The 23,286-nt window shown below is 38.1% G+C and overlaps 1 protein-coding gene across 1 annotated transcript in view; it reads right to left on the reverse strand.

The window, feature by feature from the left end:
- Positions 1–23,286, reverse strand: part of DARS1 (aspartyl-tRNA synthetase 1) — a 51,912-nt gene that overhangs the window by 18,599 nt on the left and 10,027 nt on the right. Inside the window, exons 4-7 of the mRNA XM_044438077.1 lie at positions 21,602–21,704; positions 8,888–8,990; positions 7,141–7,221; positions 5,972–6,031 (exon numbers count right to left, since the gene is read on the reverse strand). Of these exons, the coding sequence (XP_044294012.1) occupies positions 5,972–6,031; positions 7,141–7,221; positions 8,888–8,990; positions 21,602–21,704 (347 nt within the window). The remainder of the gene's footprint in view (positions 1–5,971; positions 6,032–7,140; positions 7,222–8,887; positions 8,991–21,601; positions 21,705–23,286) is intronic.

Consider the following 23,286-nt stretch of genomic DNA (forward strand, 5'->3'; position numbering starts at 1 on the left):
CAGATCACCCTGCAAGGGAATTAGAAAGAAAATGTGGAACTGGAACATTTAGTTTGGGCCTCAGTCAAAACTTGTGAAGATTTAGGACCAGAACCTGGAGTTCTAAGGTGCTAGAATTTGAGCCTCAAACTAATGAACCACCAAGTATTGCCTCTAAGGCTGTTTGGAATGCCTCCCCCTGGCTCAAAATGGAGCAACAGGCACTGCTCATAAACATCTTTTGTTAATGGGGAGAAGACTTCTGGATGTGATCTCAATGCAAACCTGTGCACAAAGACCTCTAATTTTACAAATGCAAGCAAGACATGATATAAAAGTTCTCTGATGAACCTGATGAGATCCATTTAATACAAGTGGCTGGCAAACGTAGGAATTGGAAGAATCTTGCCCATCTATATTCTGGGCTTGCTGCTTATACACAAGCTAAGGAAGACATTTTCAACATTATGAGCTCCAAACAGTATAAGCAGCTTTCACACTGCTGAAGCCAGCAATCCATATTTGTTCATCTCATCTTCCAGTGGCCTTTCACTGAAACTGTATTTCTTTCATTAAAAACAGCTCCCTGCTTCATAAGAATACAGATATCTGAGAGAAGCAACCAAGCAGAACCACCAGCATCAGCAGTCCTTTGCTGCCTATCATCAGAGTGCACCCAACAATTTTTAAGGAAGATGCCACTTCCAGAAAGTTCAAGAAGCAGCTCTGATAAGGTTGATAGGACAGAGGGTCTAAGATGCACTTTTACTCCTCTATCATACAGACTTTTACAGCAAGAGAAGTGCTACAGCCAACAATTTTCCAGTATCTTTTATGGTGGATACTTGGCTCGTTATTCACTCCACTCTGATAACTTCAAGCTGTAACCTGTGCTTGTGACATTGATGCGGTACTGGTAGCACAGCCAGAGATTAAGTGGGGAAAAAAATCAGGCTGAGCCCATAAAAGACCAAGATGATGTCCACTACAGAGCAGTTATCTATGCAGATAGTTTTCCAGAGAGAATTTAATTTGTAGGTAAATGCTAAAGTTGTCCCATCATGCATTGGGATAAAGTGTGCAGTCAATTCAAGCAAACATTTGCAATATGGTGGCTGCTAAAAATATCTATGAATAGCCAATTGCCTGATCCATCCATTAAGATATCTATTACTACATGAATGGCAATGTACACCATACTAGAGAAGTGCTAAATAAATTAAAATTCTTCAAGATAAAAGGATAGATGCATGTTACACACAGTAAGCAAATTTGTGTTTGGCTAGCCTCTGTGGGAAAAGAACACAGAATAGGTAGGCTTTTAGGATGATCCAGCAAGGCTGTTATGAATAATTTCTAATTTGGCAGAATTTATTCTCATTTTTCTAGTCACAGGTAAGAGCACAGCCCAGTGTTCTAATGAATGATACCTATTCAGTCACTCTCCAGCTTCCAAGCAAGCATTGTCCACACATTATCAAACTTACATTTGCATGAGGGCTAGAAATCTTTTTAAAGAGAACTAGTTTTTAGGAAGCTAAATACTGTGCTCCTGTAAAATCAAAGCATATGCACATATGCCTGACTGCATGCCGACAAAACCTTAAACAACTGGTGATCTTGAGAATGAAACAAAAGTCTTACTTATGGGATGAATCTATATTTGATAAGGGAAGATGAAGATATTTTTCTATACTGCCCAATAGCCAAACTACCTCTGAACAAGAGATAGTTCATGATTAACTATAATTTAACACCACACAGACAAGCCTGAATGAGCCCAGGAATCAGATTTGGATACTTCTTCTTGAGACCTACTACACAGCTAGAAGCAGGTCTAGAGCAGAACTTTGTTTTGCCTTCCACAAAATCTGGCTTTTCCGTATCCACAATAAGTGGCTTAAAACAGAACTGAAGCAGTCGCTGAACATGCCAACTTTAAGCCTTGGATTCATCAGCTGGCTTGGTCAATTGACTACAGTTTGTTTCAAACCACAATCTCTGATTTGTACATAATGACAAGCCAGTGTCTGCGTAAACAAAACTACATGCTGTTGAAATTTTCCTCCAAGTTGTGTGAGAGCAGGACAAGGAAGCACACATACCCAACCCTTTCATTCAAGCCCTCTCATGTAGTACTCAACTATGGTATAGCATAATGTACAAACTGGCTCATTCTTTCCTTACATAGGCATCAATTACTTTCTTGCCTAATCTGATTGCATCCTGCCTTTCCTCCAGTTGGAGTTCCAGGTATAGAAAGGACTGCCAACAAAGTGCTGTGTAGCAAGGTGTTCAAGGATAAGCTTTCCTTTGGCATTAAGGCAGTGAGGGTGCCCATTCCTCACAGGCACTGGTCAACTGCCTGCCCTTTTTGACAATGGACAAGAGTAAAAACCGGCTATTCCCTCTCTCTTTTCTTTGTACCAGGCACCCCCCTTTTCTTCTTTCTTTAGGCTAAGCTCCAGGGGGCAATGTCCTCATGTTATGTTTCTGAAACCTCTGACACATGAGAGGAAGTTCCTTTCATGGTGGCGCAACTAAAATTGGTAGACTCTGCCTCCAGACCAGGGGGGAAAGGCCACCCTTGAAAGTGTGGAACTTCCACAGGATTCAGGGAAGAATAAATGCCTATTAAAGAGAGGAGATGATGCCACTGAGGCAGGCAAGATCAGGGAACTGAATTTAGTTTCGATTCATCAGTTGGCATTTAAAATTGAGACCTAACTTACTTCTGGATTGAGAAAAAGGGTAGCAGAACCTAACATTCTGTTAAAAACTTTACCATGACTACACAGTAGATCCCATTCTGTGTCCTGCCTATAGATGACTGCAACAAAGGTTTTTTTCAGTGGCTACACTCACGCTGTGGAATATTTGGCTCCAAGCAGTCTGAAGCCCCCCGCCCCCCGGTCTTCTGCCCAGAGATAGGTTTTTTTGTTGTGTCATGTTTTTGCCCATCTGAAGGTTATGCTTTATCCACGGTGTGTTGTTCTGTTCTACCTGCCTGCATTTACACTGTATTTTGATTGATACTGTAGTTAAAGATTATGTTGTTATATTAATTGTTTTAAGTGCCCAGAGTGATGAATATGCATTTGACAGGCAGGAGAGAAATGCTCATAAGAACAAAGAAAGATGAATGCCTGTGTCTCAGGGATTTTGCTGGGCTCAGACCTCAAACAACCACTGGCTCCTCTCCTTAATTTAAGACATGCTTATGTCATTAATAGTTGAGGAAATGCAGTGAGTGGGATGCTAAGGATGTCCATTTTTAAACTAAAAGGGAAGTCTAGGGTTACTAAGAGGTCAGGGCTGTTTTCAAGGTTCAAATACAGTGAAAACTATCTTCAACAGAAGGTGTATTTTAAACTGCAATTCCAGAAGACACTTCTATATATCTGAAAGATAGATATTTGAATAATTCTTCACACTTTTGTGATGTTTCATCTTCTTTGTCATACTTTACAATTTTAGGATTTTTTTTTCTTCCCAACACATGCGCTTACAAGTGTTTTTGAACAAGAACAGCATTTTGTTCTCTCCATGCTTTGAAAAATAGTTCACAACATACTCAAGTCCATCCCTATGAATACTCTTAATAAAGAGCATTAATGAGTTTGGTGTTCAGGTTCTGAAGTACTAGATATAATTAATGATAAATTGTAGGGCCCGGCAGGTGGCACAGTGGTTTAAACCGCTGTGCTGCTGGGCTGGTTGATCGAAAGGTCGCTGGTTCGAATCTGAACAATGGGGTGAGTTCCCGTTGCTCCCTCCCAGCTCCTGCCAACCTTGCAGTTTGAAAGCATGCAAATGCAAGTAGATAAAAAGGCACCACTTCAGTGGGCAGGTAACAGCGTTCCGTGCACTTCAGTGTTTAGTCATGCTGGCCACATGACCACAGAGACTGTTTGCAGACAAAAGCTGGCTCCCTCGGCTAGGAAATGGAGATGAGCACCACCCCCTAGAGTCAGGCATGACTGGACGTAATGTCAAGGGGAAACCTTTACCTTTTATTGTGGCAGGGGCTAGGGAACTGGAAAATAACAAAGGCAGACAAAGTGTTTCAAGGTCACTTAACCTTGATTACAGAGATTAATGCATAAGTTAGCCAATGATGGAACATGAGAAAACTGAGCGAAACTGGACCAGATCTCAATGAGATTTCTTTAGGTGGCTCTTAGTAACAATCTCATTAGCCCTTTGTTACAAGTGGAAAGAAGGAACTGTTTGAAGGCAACTAAGTAGGGAAATGTTTGTAAAACTGAAGGGAAGGAGAGAAAGATGGTAGATTTTGTTTGTCTGGGGGCAGGTAATATGCACAAACCACAGAAGCAGGTGTGACAGGTGAGCTGGGTAAAAGTTTTTAGTTATTTTCTAGCTGCTTTTGAGGACCTATTTTGCTGTTATTTTCTAGCTGCTTTGAGGCTTGTACCCTTTAAGGTGACCAAGTGTTTGATTTCTATGGCACTTGTTCACAAACAGAGATGTTCTTGCTACAAGAGGGGACACATCAAAACACAATTTAACAAAAAACTAGTCACATATCATGAAAAGGCACCAATGAAACAAATACAGCTTAAGAAAAGGAAGCCTCCATTCCCTAAATATCACGACAGCGATGGGGACCCATACATGGGACACCATCAGCCACACCCATAGAAGACCATGTATTTACTTCTCCTTTTCTAGAATACAAGCAATCCCTTGATTTTATGCAGTATATCTACAGGATATAGGACAGACTTTATTTCCTTTCATTTGGACCACTGCATAATAAAACACTTTTTAAAAAGAAGCTCCAATTAAAGCAAAACGATATGCTTTGCAGTAAATATTTCTTATTTTACGTACCATGGCTACATATTGGTCTATGTACGTCCCATTAAAAATCTTACAGAACAACCCTATGCTTGCTTATTCTTTAGATGGCTTTTCCATGTTCCATGGGTGCTTACTCCCAGGAAAATATGCACAATATCGAAGCCTTAATGTAGCTAAGCCTGTAATTCTAGGCACTCTTACTTGGGAGTAAGCCCCATTAAGGGATTTGGCTGTGACTATTTTACATTTTAATACTTTCAGTCATGCCAGACAACCCCATCTTATGAACAATGGCTGAATCAAAGCCAGAGAGCAGGGATGAGCTTCAGGAACATTTTCCATGCCTGGCTGCTGTGCGATTGCTCCCTCTTTTGTCACACTGAAGCCCACTGCACCACTGCAGTACAGCAGAACAGAGATTAGTCACCCAAAGGATCACTTGCTCCCCAGGAGAATATGGATGTCACTGCAGATACTCAGATAGTCAGCATTTGATTACTCTCAGGGGAATCCACATCTGAGTGTGAATTCTGATGTACACTCCAGTTTGGACAGAGATGGATTGGAGCTTCAGAGCAGTGAAATGCTTATATCACCATGTAGCCAGCACTTGGTTGCCTATGCAGTTCTTTGAAGCTGGCATGTGCTACTAGGCAATTGTCTGGAAAACTGGGATCACACAACAAAGGACAAAAAGCAGCCCATTTAAAAAGGGCATCAAAGCATCAGCAGATTAGAGAATGATGGCTGCAAAGAGGCATGGAAAGGTAGAATATCCTGCCCCCTTCCTGAGGGTGCTTTTCACTCTACTCCAAATAAAATGACAGTATTTTTCTCTGCTTTCTTTCTGGGCAAAATAACTATTTCAGTTTTAAGTAAAACTGTATAAAGAAGCCACTGTGTTCTATACATACATGTACCAATGGACATAATCTCCAAAATTCTTTTAAGCTTCTTACATCAGTGGCAACTTTTAAAAACAAACCGTTGATACTTTATGTCACATATTTAAGGAGCTCAGTAAAGGGTTTTAGCACAATAATTATTACAAACTTCTGTTATAGTGAAACTAGTTTACAGAAACAGATAATAAAATCATTATAAATACTTTTCTCACCACCCTCTTAACCATTTGATCAGTTTCAGGTTCAACACACTGGGATCTTACCCTCAAGTCAATTACTCTGTTGTCCAACCTTGTATCCTGATTCACAGTAGCTCTTCCTTCCTGAACAGTAGCAAAAGCAAACACAATTAAAACCGCACATATGGAAGAGAAAAAAGAAATGCATATCTGGCAACATAAGGAATTGTTGTTTTTATTGCACATTCAGGGCAAACTTCACAAGCTGACCACACCAAAGAATTTCATGCTTCCAACTCAGACACCTGCTCAGTGTTCAACACACTGAGTGTGTGACTTCACTGCACCAAGAAAAGCGGCTGTGCGGTCTGTGCCTCATATTGTCTCCGACAGTGGTATTTCTGTACAGAAGCTTCCTGTGCTCCTGATCTGATTCTCAAGTATGAAGCCAGAAGTGCAAGGTAAACACAATTGAAGCAGCAGGTGCAAACTGGTTCCATTATTATCACTATCCCTGGCTATAGTGGGAGAACCAGGATAAACCAAGCTCTAGGCAGCTTATAGAGTGTATTTCTGGGGGTAATTCAGTAGAGCCTAACCACTTCCTTACAGCCTTATTTTTTGGCCTTTAAGAGTGTTGCAAACCAATATTGTTGCCGCACTCCCTTTTTAAAAATCATGATCCCCAACAGCTGGAATGAGAATATTCCATCTGGATGGTTTTGTCATCAGCTTATGCTTGGGGAGACCAGTTCAGCCTTTTCTGAGACATTCTCAGAAAAGAGAAAAAAGGATAATGTTTGGGAACTTCTGATATTAAGTTTTCCCACAGGTCTGACTAAGCCAGATTTTGCGTTAGGGGCAGGACATTTTGAAAGTCTATTAATGGATTACTAATCAACACAGACGCATCCTATCCAAACCCTGCTCTCCCCCCCTCTCCCTATACCCCCATGTTTATGATATAAGTTCCTCACAGGAACAGAAGTGAGAAACCTCAGGACTGTGGAGCCAACTGTTAACAATCTGTGCATAAAATCTTGGAATATCACTCACTGCAATAGTTCAGTCCCCCTCCATTTTTACTAGAAGTAAACATTATTTTCTACATCAATAGTAAAAGAAACACAAACAAGAGAAAAGGTAATATCTGATGACTGCAAAATTCAAGCATTTTAAAATGAAATTATAAATAGTAGCTACTGAGAAGTCAAGCTCTTGCTTATCCTTTTTTAAACATAATGTAGTTTCACCTCTTCTCCTTCCACTTCTGGCCGAATAGCATCATCCAGCTGCAAGGGCAGTCGGGGTTCAGCCAAACTGATCACATATATCTGAAACACAGTTTTTTAAAAAAATATGCTGTGGAAACTGTAGAGTGCTATATGGAAGTATATTTTTGGCAGAAATATGAAACAAAGTTTGCATAACTGTTTGTTGAAAGAATATTGACTAAGTCTCAAAAAAGCAAAGACACAACATTTAATTGGACATATTTTTATGGCAATACCAGAAACATGCAATAAAAACACAGTGATCTTAAAATAGTGTCTTCTATTATGAGAATATATAACAGACCAATTTAGAGAACAATCCTATGCAGGGCAGGGCAGGCAGACTTACTCCCAGGTATCTGGGTGGAGAGCTGCAGCATTAAATGATTTAAATATAAGGCAGGAAACTAGTCTTTCTGAAAACTCAAATTCTGTTTTTCAACTCCTTCCTTCTTTGCAGGTGCTTTGCCAGACGTCCTATGGCATATATTGTTGCAGTAACTTTAGTAAAGATGGAACTGATATTACTGTGTATATTTAAAGGAGAGACAGAAAGAACAAAAACTAAACATGGTAACAGTATGTTATTATTGTAATATTATATTTATTTATTTATTAATTTATTAAAACATTTCTATGCCGCCCCTTGCCGAAGCCTATATGTGATGTATAGGGAAAAATAGGGGTAGAATTCAGAATCCCTATCCTGCTGACGTAACAGCTTTAATCACCAGAATAAAAGGTGGCCATTCTCCCCTCTGTAGCATCAGTGCCTCTCAGACTTTGTTCCAAAGGACTGGGGAATGCTTTGGGGCAGATTCTGAGAGGAGAAGGGAACTGCAGATGAGGAGGAGAAGACCTAATACAAATGAAATGCCACTTACATGATACTGGATTCTGATTATTCTTTAATGAATAACCTCATAAAAGACATATAAAATTTCAGTAGCTTTGACTAAACTATCACATATTCTCAGAACTGATTTTTGTTTTCTAGCTAGAGATAACTTAGAGTTATGTAGATTTAAGCTGTGTTACAAATGCACAATTTATTCAATGCTTCAGCACTGCATGGGTTGAAGTAGTATTCTCTTTAAACTGGTCTGCATGTCATTTCCCTTTCAGTGAAAAGGAGGAAAAAATGTAGCCAACTCTCTTGTATGTTTTATGAGGCTGACTGCCTTTCACCTTTGCCTCCTCCCATGCGGAAGTCAACACTCCAAAGTTCTGGACTGTCTCCCACTACTACTATCAGCAAAAATATCAATGGTTCTACCTTCCAAAATTGCCAAGGAAAGTTAGAAAGTAAGTGCATTGTATTATACACAAGCAGCGGATGCTTGCACATTTTGTATTATCCATCTATTTCTGAACAGATTTCTGGGGAAATTGTGAACTAGTCATTCCTAGAAAGAAAAGCAGAGCATTCTGTATTTGCTGTTCTTGATGGAAACAGATTTTTACACAGCCTAAAACTAGTCATTTAAAGAACAGATGAGAATGATTCTTCTTGCTCATATACATATAAAACTGGTTCGTGGTTACCCTCAGATTCTATTTAAATTCTATTTTAAACAAATCTGCAGGATAAATCAATTTTCATGCCACCTGCTTTCATAAATGTTCACCAAGAAAGACTAGACTTGGAGAAAGAAACCACATAAAGCCTAAAATCAACATGAAACAATGATCATAGCACATTTTAATTCGCTGATAAAATTATTACCCTTTGAACATGCAGTTCAACATCTTGCTGAGTGCAGCTTCCAATTTTATGTGGCACTTTTCTTACAACACCTTCAATGTCAACAATGCTCTCCTTGTTGATGCTGTAAATACACAAGTAGTCAGTTTGCTAATTGCATCAGAGGGCGTGCATTCATTTGAATACTGGATGGCCATAACACTAGCTTTTTAAAAATTTAAATACTGGTTCACTATAACCAAATAAACACTTTGAACATCAATGCTTAGATTATGAAAAGGAAAGACGACTTTGCTAAATTATTTTTCCATTGTGATAAATTAACAGAATTGAAAAGAAGGAAAGTCATAGTAAGACTTCTTAAGTATTTCATATTCAATCATTATATCATATGTCTAGGAAGCATTAAGCAGAAATAATGCTCTTTGTGCAAATGAGCAAGGCAACGATTCAGTCAGGTATATTTTAAAAACATGCATGTTAAAGTAAGGTGCAGATAAAGACAAGAGGTAAAGTGCCATATTTGGGCTTTGCTGCCAGGTCAAGCATGGTAAAGCAATAATGGAAAAGTGCTTGAGATGCATTTTCTTTGAGTCAAAAAATAATTCATTATGCAATTATCTGCAGGGTGGGTAGGGAAGGAGTCTCTTCAGTCGAAAAGGTCATAACCTCCATTTAAAAGAAGGAAAGTAACCAGTGTGTTAAAGTCTGTTATCAATCTTAACTACTCATAGGGTAGTTCCTTATATTTTGATGCACATTTTATTTCTATGGTACTTTTCAACATAAAAGGATATTTCATATTTCTGTCTATCTGGTGTTATAGCTGACAGCTGACATAGACTAGCTGAAGACTAAGAGACAGATCTCCCAAGGCAGTCTTGTGAGCATTGTGCTGAGCTCAGATGATGCATGAGATCTACAGGCGCTATACTTCTGAACAAAGGCCTTGTGCACACACTGGCTTAAATCCAGAGCTTGTGCAGTTGCTGCTTGCATTTGGATCCCCTGAAAACCTCCTCACATATGTCAAAGGGAATGGAGAAAATTGGGCAGAGGCATTTTCCAAGTGGGTTCTTGCAAATGCTAAATGTACCTCCAGATGGTTACTATGCTATTTTTGAAAAATTCAGCTTAAATATCTGAGCTCAAAGCAGCTTACATAAGATAACATAACACATAAATAAAACAAACTAGTGGTCATGATGGCCATTTCAGCAAACAAAATCAAACATATTTATTACTTTTCTTCCTAAGTATCATCAGGGATTACATTGAGAGGCCTCACTTTCACAGCTCCCTGCTCTTTTGTTACAGAAAGGTCTCTGACAAAAGCCTGTCCTTGCGTCGCCCTTAATGAAGGTTGAGTCTCACACAGTGAATATGCAAGACTTAGACTGCAAGAGACTGTTGGAGGCACAGTCCTTCCCCACCACTCACCCCTGCAATGAGATAACATTATGGCTGCTCTTGGGGACCTCCCATTGCACCCATTAAGTTCTCCACTCCTTGCTCCCTTCAAAAATTTATTTTGAGTAAAAACCCTTTAAAACTTTCAAGTTCCAGATTCTCCTTTCTGTTCCTGCACCTGCTGCAGATCAGTTGCTGCTAAGTAAGCAGAGAAGGAAAGAGTTGCTTTCTGCCCCCACTGAGTCTTCTACTCATACAGACCTTTCCCTTTTGCTCTCCCTCTCCCTCTCTCTCTACTCCCAGTCTCCAGCCTTGCTACTGTTCTCCCCCAAACCCATGCCTTATTATTTCTTCCCCTTTCCTGTCCTATGACTTCTTTCTCTTCCTTTCTGGCCTCTCTCCCATTCCTGCCTGTAGCCTTGCTATTTCTCTCTCCTCCTACAAATACTTCTTTAGCTTGCCCCTGACAGCAATCATTATGTGACTTGCTATTTTGTGGTGTGAAAGTATTTTCTACTGTGTGGTGGTGCCTGCCCATAGGAGTGTCTCAAATTCCTGAATCTTCTCACAGGTACCAAAGCTTGGGGATCCCTGACTGAGATAAATGCTTAGAGTACTCTTGCTGACCCTGTGGTGGATAACCAGCATCACTTTGGCAGTAGCAAATCTATGAATTAGACTCGGATAAAAACTGAGGAAATAAACCACCATATTCAAGTAACAAAACTTTGATGAAGTCAAATTTTGCATCTGCTTCAAAGCATTATTTTAATTTAAATTTTATTTGGGGCTGCCTTAAAGAGTAAAACACTCTCATACTCCAATCAGTGATATATTAAAAATGTTTTCATAAATAAATAAATAAAATATATCAGGAAAGAAGAATATGATAATTAAATCAGAGTTCTCTGGCTTATCATTAAATCACTCAGTAATGCTACAGTTTGCCATGAAGATACTTAAAAATTACTATAATCTGCCAATTGATCATAAAACCTCTTAATTTTGTTTTGAAAATAATAGTGCCTGTTTTTAAGAGTACATTGAAAGAATGTCAAATTGCAAGATAACACTGTTGATGCTTTCATGGTTTTCATCTGATTCAAAAGTTCCTCCAATGCCCCTTTCATCCCTCCATTTTCCAATGGTTACTGATTGTGGGTGGCATGCTGATTAATATTGCAATTTTTTCTGCCCATCTGTTTACAAAGCAATTTCTCAGAAAAGAAGTATGCATTTTCCAGGCTTAACATTTTCCACTGAGAAGTACTAGTACCCTTAAAAGAATACTGGCATTAAAGAAAAATCTGAACATGGAAAAATGCCATCTTCCTACCCCTCATCCCATGCACATCAACTGCTATACTCACAGTAGGAACCTCAAATTTAAAATCTTCCCAACTAAAAGGTTTTCTGGAATTACACAGGCTTAACTACTGCAGTGGTAGATAGGAATCATGGAGAGAGAGGTCAGATATTCTACCTGGTGGGGAACTGGATGAACAACAAATGCTATAGGAAGACTGAGAGAAGAAGATCTAGCAGGCCTAAGAGAACTAAAGAGCGAGTTAGAATTCTGAACAATAAACCAGAGGTCAGGATCTCAATGTACCAACCTTGAAAGCTAGGAATACAAACAGAAAATTATTTCTAACAACTAAAATTTGACATAGTTTTTCCACTTGTACAAGCAGAGACCACCACAGTTCATCAAATTAAAAACCACAAAAGGATAAATCTATGAAAGTTATATTAGGACTCAAATACTTTGTTGTTATTTAAGATGAATTTAAAATGAATGGGAAATAAGTATTAAGAATTATAAATTATAAATAAATAAAGTAGCAATTAGTTTAACTGAATACAGAAGAAATAATAATTACTGACTTTTTGTGATTTTTTAAAATCTTGATATGATATGTAATATTTGTGTAAGATCCCAGTATCCTTTCTCTGTATTTTACTGTTTAATGAAAATAATAATAAAAGAATATAGAACTAATCTGTCATCTCAGTTTAAATTTTAAAAAAAATCTTAAAAAAAACACTTCTTTCTCTCATAAGTTTGTTGGTGACTGCCCCTGCTCACCAAGAATCTAAGGAATTCAAGCGTCTCTTTTTCCTTCTTCTCTTCTCACCAAAGATGGAAGGGGATACCCAGACTAGGAGTCCCCATGATTGTTTGCAAGACTGCCCTTTACCCTGAGATCAAGCTCTCTGTAAAGGGTGAAGATAGTAATTTACTTCAAAGTCACTTAAGGAATTCATGGCTCAGTTGAAATTTGAGGAGAGCACTTCACAAACATTCTTTATTATAAAGATTCATACAAGACGTATTTTGCTATTGTCATCTTATGGATATAAGCACCTTGGATTCATATGGTGCTTTCCCATGCATTTCTAGTATTGTCTGGTCATGTATCAGTAAAGATGGTCACAAAATGGAAATAAGGGAAATAAAGAATTAAAAATCTACGTCAATCACCTGTCACTATAGACTGGTTCCAAAATAATGAAATATGATCATATGCGGGAATAGCACAGAACTGCAGTGGGCAGAAAATGAACCATGGGGCACCATGGGAATAACTGACCAATTTCCAATAGACCACCTGGCTCCTGTTGGTTTCAGAGAGTCTTAAGAAAAATAGGGTGTGTAAACTTTCATCTGGCACAGCAAGACATTTCTTGTATTCTTAAGCAAAAGTGCATTCTTAGGCTTATTTTACACTGTTTACTCATGCCTTTGTGCCTGTGAGGAGATCTTAAAAATGTGCTCTTACTTTGTAAATTTAAGACAGATTGGTGGACCATAGGTGTCATATTAAAATAAACCACACAAAACTAATGTCAGCTTAATCCTGGCTGCAAAATTAATCTTTCAAAAAAGAAATAACAAGGAGCATCTCTGCCTTCAAAGAGAAAGTAGAAACTATTGCCTGTTAAATTTCCAATAAGACTTACTTAAGAGCCAATTCAGAGATGCACTAAAGTAAGGCATTTTAAGAAAGCAAGGAGGAAACTATAAGGAGAATGCAGGACTTTTGCTGACTAGGATTTACTTCTGAGTAGACCTGTATTGGGCTCTTGCCTGTAGAGACAGAGATTACTACAGATCTACACTAAATGCTATTTGGCAATGCGAATTTAGCAATGTAAAAAGAAAAGAAAAAAAAGGTCTGGCATGAAAGCAACTAAAGTTGCTTTTCTTTTCACACAAAAAACTTTTGAATGAAAAAAAGAATGAAATTTGGATACTTGGTTATCCTACAGAATTATTTTTAGCATGCCATCCTTGCAGTAAGGTATGATGCATCCATTAATCTATCACTCTGACATTCCAGTCCACCCAAAACAGAGCTTACTTTTTCATCTCCTGAGATGCTAGTAGTTGGACAGTATAAAGAAAAACAGTATAAACAAATAAACAAATCTCACTATTAGTATGAATGGATACATATGTGGTTTTTGTTATGTTTTGCTTTAAAATTATATTGGGGGAGAGAAATACATCACTTGATTTCAAACTAGAGCATGGAGGCAGGCATTGCCCCAATGAAGTAGATAATCCAGCTTCTAGAAGCTGTGCTTTTAATCTATCTTATTCAGTGGCCACATTTGCACATCATTTTAAGCAGGAATTCTGGTTTAATAAACTACAAGATCGACAAGCAGCATAGCATGTAGGTGCATTTAGTCTGTTTATTCCTCTCTTCACACAACCAGATGAATGAACCAGAAAGAAAACTTCATGAGATTATCAATATCTGAGAATATGCTTAAATTTATTCAAAGCCAGGTAACTAGGGTTTTGTAGTGGACTTGTTTGGATGTACTTATCCATAGCCCTAGGAATGGACAACATACAGAGTTGTCTCTTACTGGCTTGTTTACCCTACTGAGTGAAGAGGGAAGTAGACACAAATAGGCTGTGCTTCATTGTGCTTCATTAAGCCAGAATGTCTGGATTACAGAGATGTGCGGACCTGGCCATTAATTTAAACTGGACATGCTGATTTTCCACTAATAACAGTTCTCATTAAGCCAACAGTATTCAGTTTCTGACTTTTAAATGCCAATGTTCATGTCCTGCTAGCTAAGTATTAGTCAAGAGTTTCTTTTAACCACATGATTGCAGTCTCACTGCATCTGTGCAACATCTTTCAGCAACAATTCTATATTGCAAGAACAAAACCAAAAATACCACTTAGTAATGAATCACTTTCAATCAGGTTTCTTAATCAACATCTTCCTGAATTTCAAAAAGCTCATAAACCTGTTTGTCAGTTAGCATCAAAATGCTTAATATTACAATGTAATGAAGTGAGGACAGCATAACTAGATTTCAGTCTAATTCAGCAAAGCAATCCCGTCCCAATCACACTTGGCTTTCTGTTTGTTTTATGACTGACTGAAGGTCCAAGGTTCAACACTCACAATACATCTTTTGCTACTTTGTATTACAGCAAAGATGTAATAAAGATTACTGATTTGGGGCCTTATAAAATGGAGCATCATATCAATTTGAGTTTGCTCTTACATGTTTCATTTCCTTTTCATTACTTGATTCTGTGTTGCATTCCATCAAAGGACACTTTGACTGGCTAACTTTTTATGGTTTTTAAATCTGATGTTTGTAAACAGATAATTAGGGCTTCTTTTTAAAAGAACTATTCTTGGCACTCTAACATGGACTAATCATGGTAAGAGCAGAAATGCTGTACCTTAGATGAAGTCCATGAGGGCCAATTAATTGCCACCTTAAAATACAATTAATACTTGAAAATAAATTATCTGAAATGAACAGCAACAAACACACACTGAAGTTGCTTGCACTTAATGGCATGTGCTAGACACATTTCTCAGCATTTTGAAATAATTGACTTCTGCTTGGGGGTTGCTAAGTGGTATCTAAAACTACAGTTAACATAACCAACTGCAGATTAATTGTGAGTTGTTTGTCCCATGATTAATCAATAGTGCCTGGGTAGGGAAGTCATATAGCAACCTCAACATGAGGGCTGAATATTCCAAATGGCTGCAGAATGCACTCAGCACACACAATGACAAATTTGCTGTGGAGTCATTGTTAAGCAAATTTTATGGAGCAATAATTTAAAACAATAGAAAATTAATGCCTGGGAGACTGCTGGGTGGAAGAATTTTTTTGGTTGTCAATTACATGTTGGCAAAATATATTCTATTATTTTTAAGAAAAGAATTCCCAATCCTTCATTTATGTCATATGATCATCGTATAATCACCAGGTGCTTGTATCCAATATCATATAAACAGAGTGTGTATCAGGTTTTGATTTAGTCATGAATTTGAAATATATTTTCACAAGAATCCAAAGAAGCAAGCTTTTAGATTACCTAGGTTCCAATTACTCCTGTTGCTTATAATTTAATTTATAATTAGCGGTATCCTTTCATATAGTAAGCAGTATATATTCTGATTAAATAACGATATAACTTACAGCATTGTGTGTGTATGGAACTTGTGATATTGATGACATTTAAATGATAAGTAGACCTAGTTTGCATCATGCACCCTGGTGCTATTTGCCTAATAAACTGGCTGGATATAGTTTGCCATGTCATATGATCTGGACCAGCATGGCTTGTTGGAGGGGAAAACAAGCCTGAGGTAACTCATGGGCTGTTGTTGAGCTGTTTAAGCCATGGTGATCATGTGAAGTTGGGGTTGTTGTTTTTTGATACTTGAAAATTTAGCATAGATATATATTTCCTAGTTATTTGAGGGCACACTTCTGTTTTGTCAAATAATTGCTAGCCAATTCAAAGACAGAGTGAAAGAAAAACCCAAAGAAACTCATCCATGCTAAATGAACTTCTCAGCACCCCTGCTACTTGAGCACAAACCCTGTTGACTTCAGTATTGAGCCACAATTGACAATCCTTGCACTCCTTTCCCCAGAATTGGCTCAATATCTTATTTTCTGTAACTCAGCAGTAGCAAGGCTAACAAAGAAGGCAATCGATTGATGTCACCTCTAAGAAAGGTTGTGCTAAGCCCTGAACATGTTAACTGTGCCAATAAATTCAGTGAAGGGGGAAAACCAGCTCTGAGTAGGACAGTTTCATCATCGTTGATATAAGCTCAACATGATTGATAAATAGTAGGTTTTGGTGTAAACCTTTGTCTAAAATTATTGGACAGCAGCTGATGGTAAGCAGTATAATATTACCTGCTTCCTAAACCAAGGGTTAGCAAGCTGGGAATGAGTATTAGTCCCATGTGCTCCACTTCCGCTTTTCCCTTGTGTACCGACTTTTGCACAGAGATCCTGATTGGCTCAAACTGTAGTCGCCTCTTACATCCAAAACAGGGAATTGTGGTTTAATGCCAAGCACTGACCAGGATCTTAAATTACATTCAGTCTGTTGCTGCTGCTATTGCTGTTGCAGCAATTCTAAATGTCTGGAAAAGACAACTGAATCGTCTTGAATATTCCAGTCAAGTATTCTGAGCTAAATTTGAAACTATGCCATTTAGTTAAATTTAACTAGTTTTACCATTGCCATTTTGGGTTTGCTCAAGACAAAATTCATGAAATGATCTGATGATATCAGTTATTTGCATTATCTTAATATTAGAAGTGACGGCAAAAGAAGGGGACAGCAGAGGATGAGGTGGCTAGATGGAGTCACTGAAGCAGTTGGTGTGAGCTTGAGTGGACTTCGGGGGATAGTGGAAGACAGGAAGGCCTGGAGGAATGTTGTCCATGGTGTTGCGGTGGGTCGGACGCGACTTCACGACTAACAACAAATATTAGAAGGCTGGTATTGAATTAAGTTGGTCAGTGGATGTACTACTCATAATTTGGAAATACAAAATTTGGGAATCCAGAAGTGTCTGGTGAAAAACTTTAAATGAAATCAAAGCAGCTCCAACCACAGAACATTATCTAAAAGGTAAATAATATTAAAATTTCCACAGCAGAACTTTTTATGAATGCACTATCCAAAGAGGTACTAAAACAGAAAATAATACCACCAGTGGCCACTTAGAGTGTTGCATTAATGTGACAGAAAAGCAGGATATAAATATTTTGAATAACTAAATGCACAAACTACTGAAGTCATTTTGTCTGAAAAAAACCAGAAGACAACAATCTAGGAGATCAGCTGAATAAAGTTATCTATTTAGTACAATCATATATATGTCTACTCAGGAAACTGTATGTAGGACTGCAGTCTTAGCTTGCTTTATGTGTCATAATCTAAAAGGGTACAAATGAAAAGCAGTGTAGTACTTCCTACCATCATCAACCCTTCTTGCACAGGTCTGAAGCTTTTTGATAAAAACAAAACAAAATGTGCTTTACTAAATCCTGTTGTCATTAAATCACCCCTTCTTGTTTTTGTCTTATACTTTACAATGACATTAGTTGAACAGCTCCACTCTGCTGACTTTAGCAAGCTTGCTAAAGATTTTCAGGTTGAGCATAAGAACATAATTTATAATGACCAATAGCAGAAATGCATCAGTCAAGATGTAGTTTCTGCATGAAAGCTGATGAATACATCAGCTAAACATATTTATTTAGTATAAAACTCAGAATGCTGAGTTGGTGCATGCATATTTAACTTTGGGTGCTGTTATCCATCTTTTTGCATTTATAAATGTCTGTGCCTTTGATATGGCTTATCATCCCTTTTCATGGAATCTATCCAAGACCAGTTTTGAACATCTGGTGTGGAAGAGAGACACATCTGTGTTTTAAGGAGAGAACTTACAAGCACTAAGTTTATATCAGTCTTGCACCTATTGTACAAGGTTCCTGTAAGTAAACAAGTAATAGTTCCTCTTTTCATTAGCACATAACTGAGAACTTTCATAACTTTGGGAGTCGCTGACATGAAATCTGTATACTTCCTTGTCCAAAATATGCTATCTATCCACCCTAAAGAAACCCCTACTTCTGACAACTGTGAAAAGCAAATGTTGCACAAGTCCAACTAAAAACAATTTAACAATTATGAAAAAATGTGTACTTCTGGGGTGCAATTTTTTAAATAGTGGTTGAACATTGACAGTTTCTCCAGTGTGCCACTTGAACCGTTTTGGGAAGCTGTCACTAGATGTCAGTTTGGAAATTACTGTTCATGATCTCCACAATAAAATAAATAAAATAAAATTGCAGGGAGGAAAAAAACCTGAAGTAAGCAAAAAGGGCTTGCAATTAATCCTGTTGTGGAGTCCCTTGAGATGCTGGCAGGAAGGCTAAAGGGAAAGAGGAACCAATCTACCATGGTTTACTGCCAGAGTAAATTTGCATGATATGTGACTTGGCCAATGTATTCTAATAGATTCCATGTCTAAGTGATGATTTGAATGTGTGCTCCCTTGGTTTAGACCTCTAGCCACTAGATGATGCCTCTGGAGATACTAGCATTTACAGCAGGGAGCCAGTGGGAGAAGCTCTGCTCTGGTTATATGGTTTACCTCAACTCCTATAGAACTAGGGGAAAGCTGCCCACACGTCCATCCTGGATAATGAATCAGAAATGTAGAAACATTTAAAAAGAGAATTTATATAAAGACATTCTTGGAATATTTAACCACAGTCAAAAAGGTTGTCAAGTAACAATATGTACCCAGTCAACACACCAGCACGTCAACTAAAATGTGCATACAAGGAACAGTTGCAGTAAAACTTTACCTTTTACCCACATATTTACCTTTAAGCACACAATTCGAATATAGGCAATTCAAGAGTAGCAATGGGTAGATTTTGCTCCCCTATTCTTTAGGTTTGTGTACAAAAAGGTGGTGGTGGTGCTGTTATAAAAAATAATCTGTTGAGGGATTGCAAAGACAGTTTGGGAAGGAAAACAAAGTAGCTCAATCTTTGACAGTTGAGTTTGATGCAACAATGAGATAACATTGGCTGTGTCAGACAATAGAATAACTCTGCAAGCGTAGTCAGGAGGAGGAAAGATCTGAGTAGATTGGTATAAAATGCTTATCAAAATATAAGCAGTACCAAAAGCAAGGAGAGTAGAAAGAACCAAGAACAGGTTCCAAGGCAGTTCAATAGGCAAGGGAAGGGCAGAAAAAGGGATTCTTCCAGTGGAAAAGGTGAATGAGTGAGGGAGAGATAACATTTAAGAAAAGAGTGATAAACATTCCAGTAAAAGGTGATCAATTGTATCAAACACAGGTCAAAGAAAAGGGATAGAAAGGCTCTAATTTAACAAAAATCTATGAGCACACTGTGGCAATACCTTTATCAGAAGGAATGACACAACGTTGTGAGAAAGCTTTTGAGTTGTCCAGGATGTGATGTTAAATGAAATATGGCTAGCTGTTAAACAAATCAGTGGATCATAATTTTTGATGTCATTGTCGGTTCCAATAAAGGAATTAAGTATGCTGCACTCTTTGGATTTTTCCCTAATGCACCAATATGGCTACCTACTGTTCTGGACTTGACAATGGGAAAATCATGCAATTTTAATAAGGGTAGTGTCAGTGAAGTGCAGAAGCCAGATAGTAGAGCCTGAAGAACAGAAGGGTCTGGAAACAAAAGATAGCAGTGAGATTGATCAGTAGTTAGATGATGGGTTGGGGGACTTTGAGAATGGTGGCTACGGTGGCCTAACACAGATGGAAAGGAGGCTGAGAAGTTACCATAGTTGGGGGGGCAGGGGATAGTGACAAAGGACATGGCAAATAATACTTAGGACAGAACAAGATCAAGTGTGCATATGGGTAGGTGAGGCCTAGATGAAGACAGTAAAGCACTTTAGGGAACTTTTAATAAAGTATAAACTGCATACAGTATTACACGGAGTGCATTTAAAAAGTTGTACTAAAGAAATAATTGGGCAACTGAATGAATTGCCCAGGGAGCTGTCTAAGAGGCAGAGATGACAAATTGACGATTAGAGGTAAGATTCATGACTCTGGTAGAAAAAGCTTCAATATTACAACACGAACAGAAGATACAATAGGAAATGCCTGATGCACAGCAGATGACCATGAAAAGCTGCACAGGGGAACTGAAACCATTAGAAAGGTCAACTGAGGACTCATGATACAGTTGAAGCCAACGTAGTGAAAGCACCATTTAGAAAGACCAAATGAACAGAAAACCAACTTTTCTCTAATTATGTTCTTAGAGAACTAGAACAAAATTGAATCTCAAAGCCATGAAAAGAACAAACTGAGCACTTCACACTGGCTCTAAATACCTATAAATACTGTTATTTCTACAAAGTGCAGTAACCACTAGTACATCGTGCTGATCTAAATTGCCAGAATGGTTTGAAACTTGTTATTAGAAAAGTTTAAGATCACATTACTTCCTTCTTCAACCCATAGTTTAAAGGCTAAACTTTTTAAAAAATTCTCTAGTATCTTATTTGCCCCGTATTGCTAGACATTTTATCCCTAAGGTGCACCCATATTTTACATATGAACAAAACAGTTTAAAAGCTGAACTTGCACACATTTCTACTATCTTAAAAGCCACCCAGAAACACAGGCATGTAAAATACCATATCAGATTCTGAACTCGACTTAGAACTAAAGGGTGCAAAACATAGCCCATGCACTCTCACATTGGCTTAACTTTAAAAACCAGAAAAAAAAGCTCAAACATAGTCATTCTAAAATTCTAGAAACCTCCTAGGTTTTTCTAGGAAACCTTGTTTCCTGCCCTCATTCCCAGATTGTTTTAGTAACTCAGAGACTACCAATTCATCAGATCCAAATCTTAAAGGCACCGGTGGATGGTAGGGGCACCTGCAACCATAATGCTTCTTGCTAAACAGAAACAAAGCCAAATACTCTGCGAAAAAATTGTATGGGGAGGATATAATGCAGTGCTGCTAAAGATGATTAAATGAGTACAAATTAGTTTCTTAGTTCTTCTAAATACCTTTAGTTTGTATTTGGCATTCAGATAAGACAGAATACATTATACGGCAAAGATCTGATCTTTAAGGAAAAAAGGGCTGCGCCTGTGTTCACACGCACACACAAACATCCAGAGAAATAACTTCTCCAAGCTCAGCCTGCCAACCTTTTTGTTAGCTGGCTTGAAAGTAAATGGGAACTGTCTGCAGAGACAGAATGCCTTCTCAGCAGTTCAGAATGAATTTCAAGCCTGTGTTCCATTTTGTCTTTTGTAAGTCTGATGCATTCAACACCATAGTGAACTGACAATTTAAATAACTACATTTAAAAAACAAATGCAGCATTGATGTTCATGTGTGAAAATGGTCCCAACCCCTGGGAGCCTGAGTTCCCACCATTGTTTACTGTGACAACAGGATATAATTGCTTACTTACTTGGCAGCAAACTTTACCATCTGCTTACTTGCATGGTCTCCCACAGCCACTAGAGCTTGGACATTAAACTGCTGCTGACGTAGGACTAAGAAGCACTGTTTTCCTGGGGAAAAAAAGAGGAAGGAACAATGCAGGTATATTCAGAACAAGTTACTTGGGATCTTTCTGAATGAATACAAAAGTATGTTCTACTACTTTAAAATTAAGCCAGAGTTTAAATGCTCACAAAGCATTGTATGCACCAAGACATGTGTAAACTTTGCTACAATAATCTTTTCGGAGCTTTTGATGATTTCAAATTATTTTTACAGGCAATGTATCTTTGAAAAATATAAGTTTGAGAAGCTACCATATGCAGCTTTCTGAAAAAAAGCATAAACCAGAGTAGTTTGTATAAAGTATAGAATATAAATTATGGCCATGTCAGCTTATACAGATGCTAAGATCCAAAGAACTTTGTAGCTGCAGCTCCATAAGGCTGTGCAAATTTTGGATGAAGCTTGAACCTAATGTGAATATCTCTGCTTCAGAGATATTTGGACCATTTCTGGATCCAGGGTGATTCAGGAGGCTTTGCACTTAACTTCAGGGGTGTTCTTTTTTTTACCTTTCTGTCCCAATTGAATACATTTAAAAATTCCACAAACTTTCCATATATAGAAAAGACCTGGCAGGGATAGCTTTTGCTGACAGCTCTAGCTGCTAAGTAAAGAATGATATTACCAAGGTTTTCCAGTCACAGTGCTTTTGTGAGGAACACAGAAGAAACTCATCAGAAACCATTTCAGTAGTTTTGCTGTTATTTACTGGACTGACTGACTGAGAGAAGCAGGATATTCTGTACCAGAATACAGGCCATCTGTACTCTCATGTAATAGTTGTCCCTGTCTCCACTAGCTCCCACTAGTGCTCTCCGCACCTTGGCTGAACTAAGTATCAGAGATGAAGTGCTGCTGCTTCAACTTCCTTAACATCTCCAGCACTTTCTTCTGGCTACCTGATACCAGGAGGGCATCACACTGTTGTTGAAGAGTCAAGTTAACTGCTTTGACTACGGAAATCTATGGAAAAACAGTTAATACACATTCTAGGTAAAAAAAAATAGCACTACTACCAAGCAAATATCACAGTCAATGCAAATCTGCTTACATTACTCAGTTATAAGATAGCTAACTGGTAAAAGGATTTCACACTTCTAGTGGTGAGTTAACTTATGACATACATTTGTCTTTCTGCTAACCAAGAAGGAAGAAATTTTCCATATGCAACTCAACACCTTTTAAAGGGCTTTCTGACTCATAATAATATGAGTCAGAATAAAGTAGTGTGTGGGATTCTGCTGAAAACCAAACTGAATGTCTGCCACCAGTTCTTCAGCCTCCCTCAGTTCTTCAGCTAATATCCCAGTGCTCTTTACAACAGAACCATCTTGTCTCCTGCTCCCTGTTCTGAGCCATGAAAAGTGCAAGAGTCATATCTCCTCTTTCTGGAGTAGGAGACTTGGGGAGGTGTTGAAATGGAGTATGAAACAGAAAAGTATCAGTTCCAACACTTAAAATCAAGAAGATCATATTGCTATCTGGGTTATATTGTCCCATCCCCCATTTTTTACTGGAACTTTTCAACTGACAGCTAAGGCACGGGATTCTGTCAACGGTGCACAAATTAGCCTATATCCAGTCTTG

Source organism: Varanus komodoensis, unplaced genomic scaffold (assembly GCF_004798865.1).
Source record: "Varanus komodoensis strain SLA01 unplaced genomic scaffold, ASM479886v1 scaffold32, whole genome shotgun sequence".
Taxonomy (NCBI): Eukaryota; Metazoa; Chordata; class Lepidosauria; order Squamata; family Varanidae; genus Varanus; species Varanus komodoensis.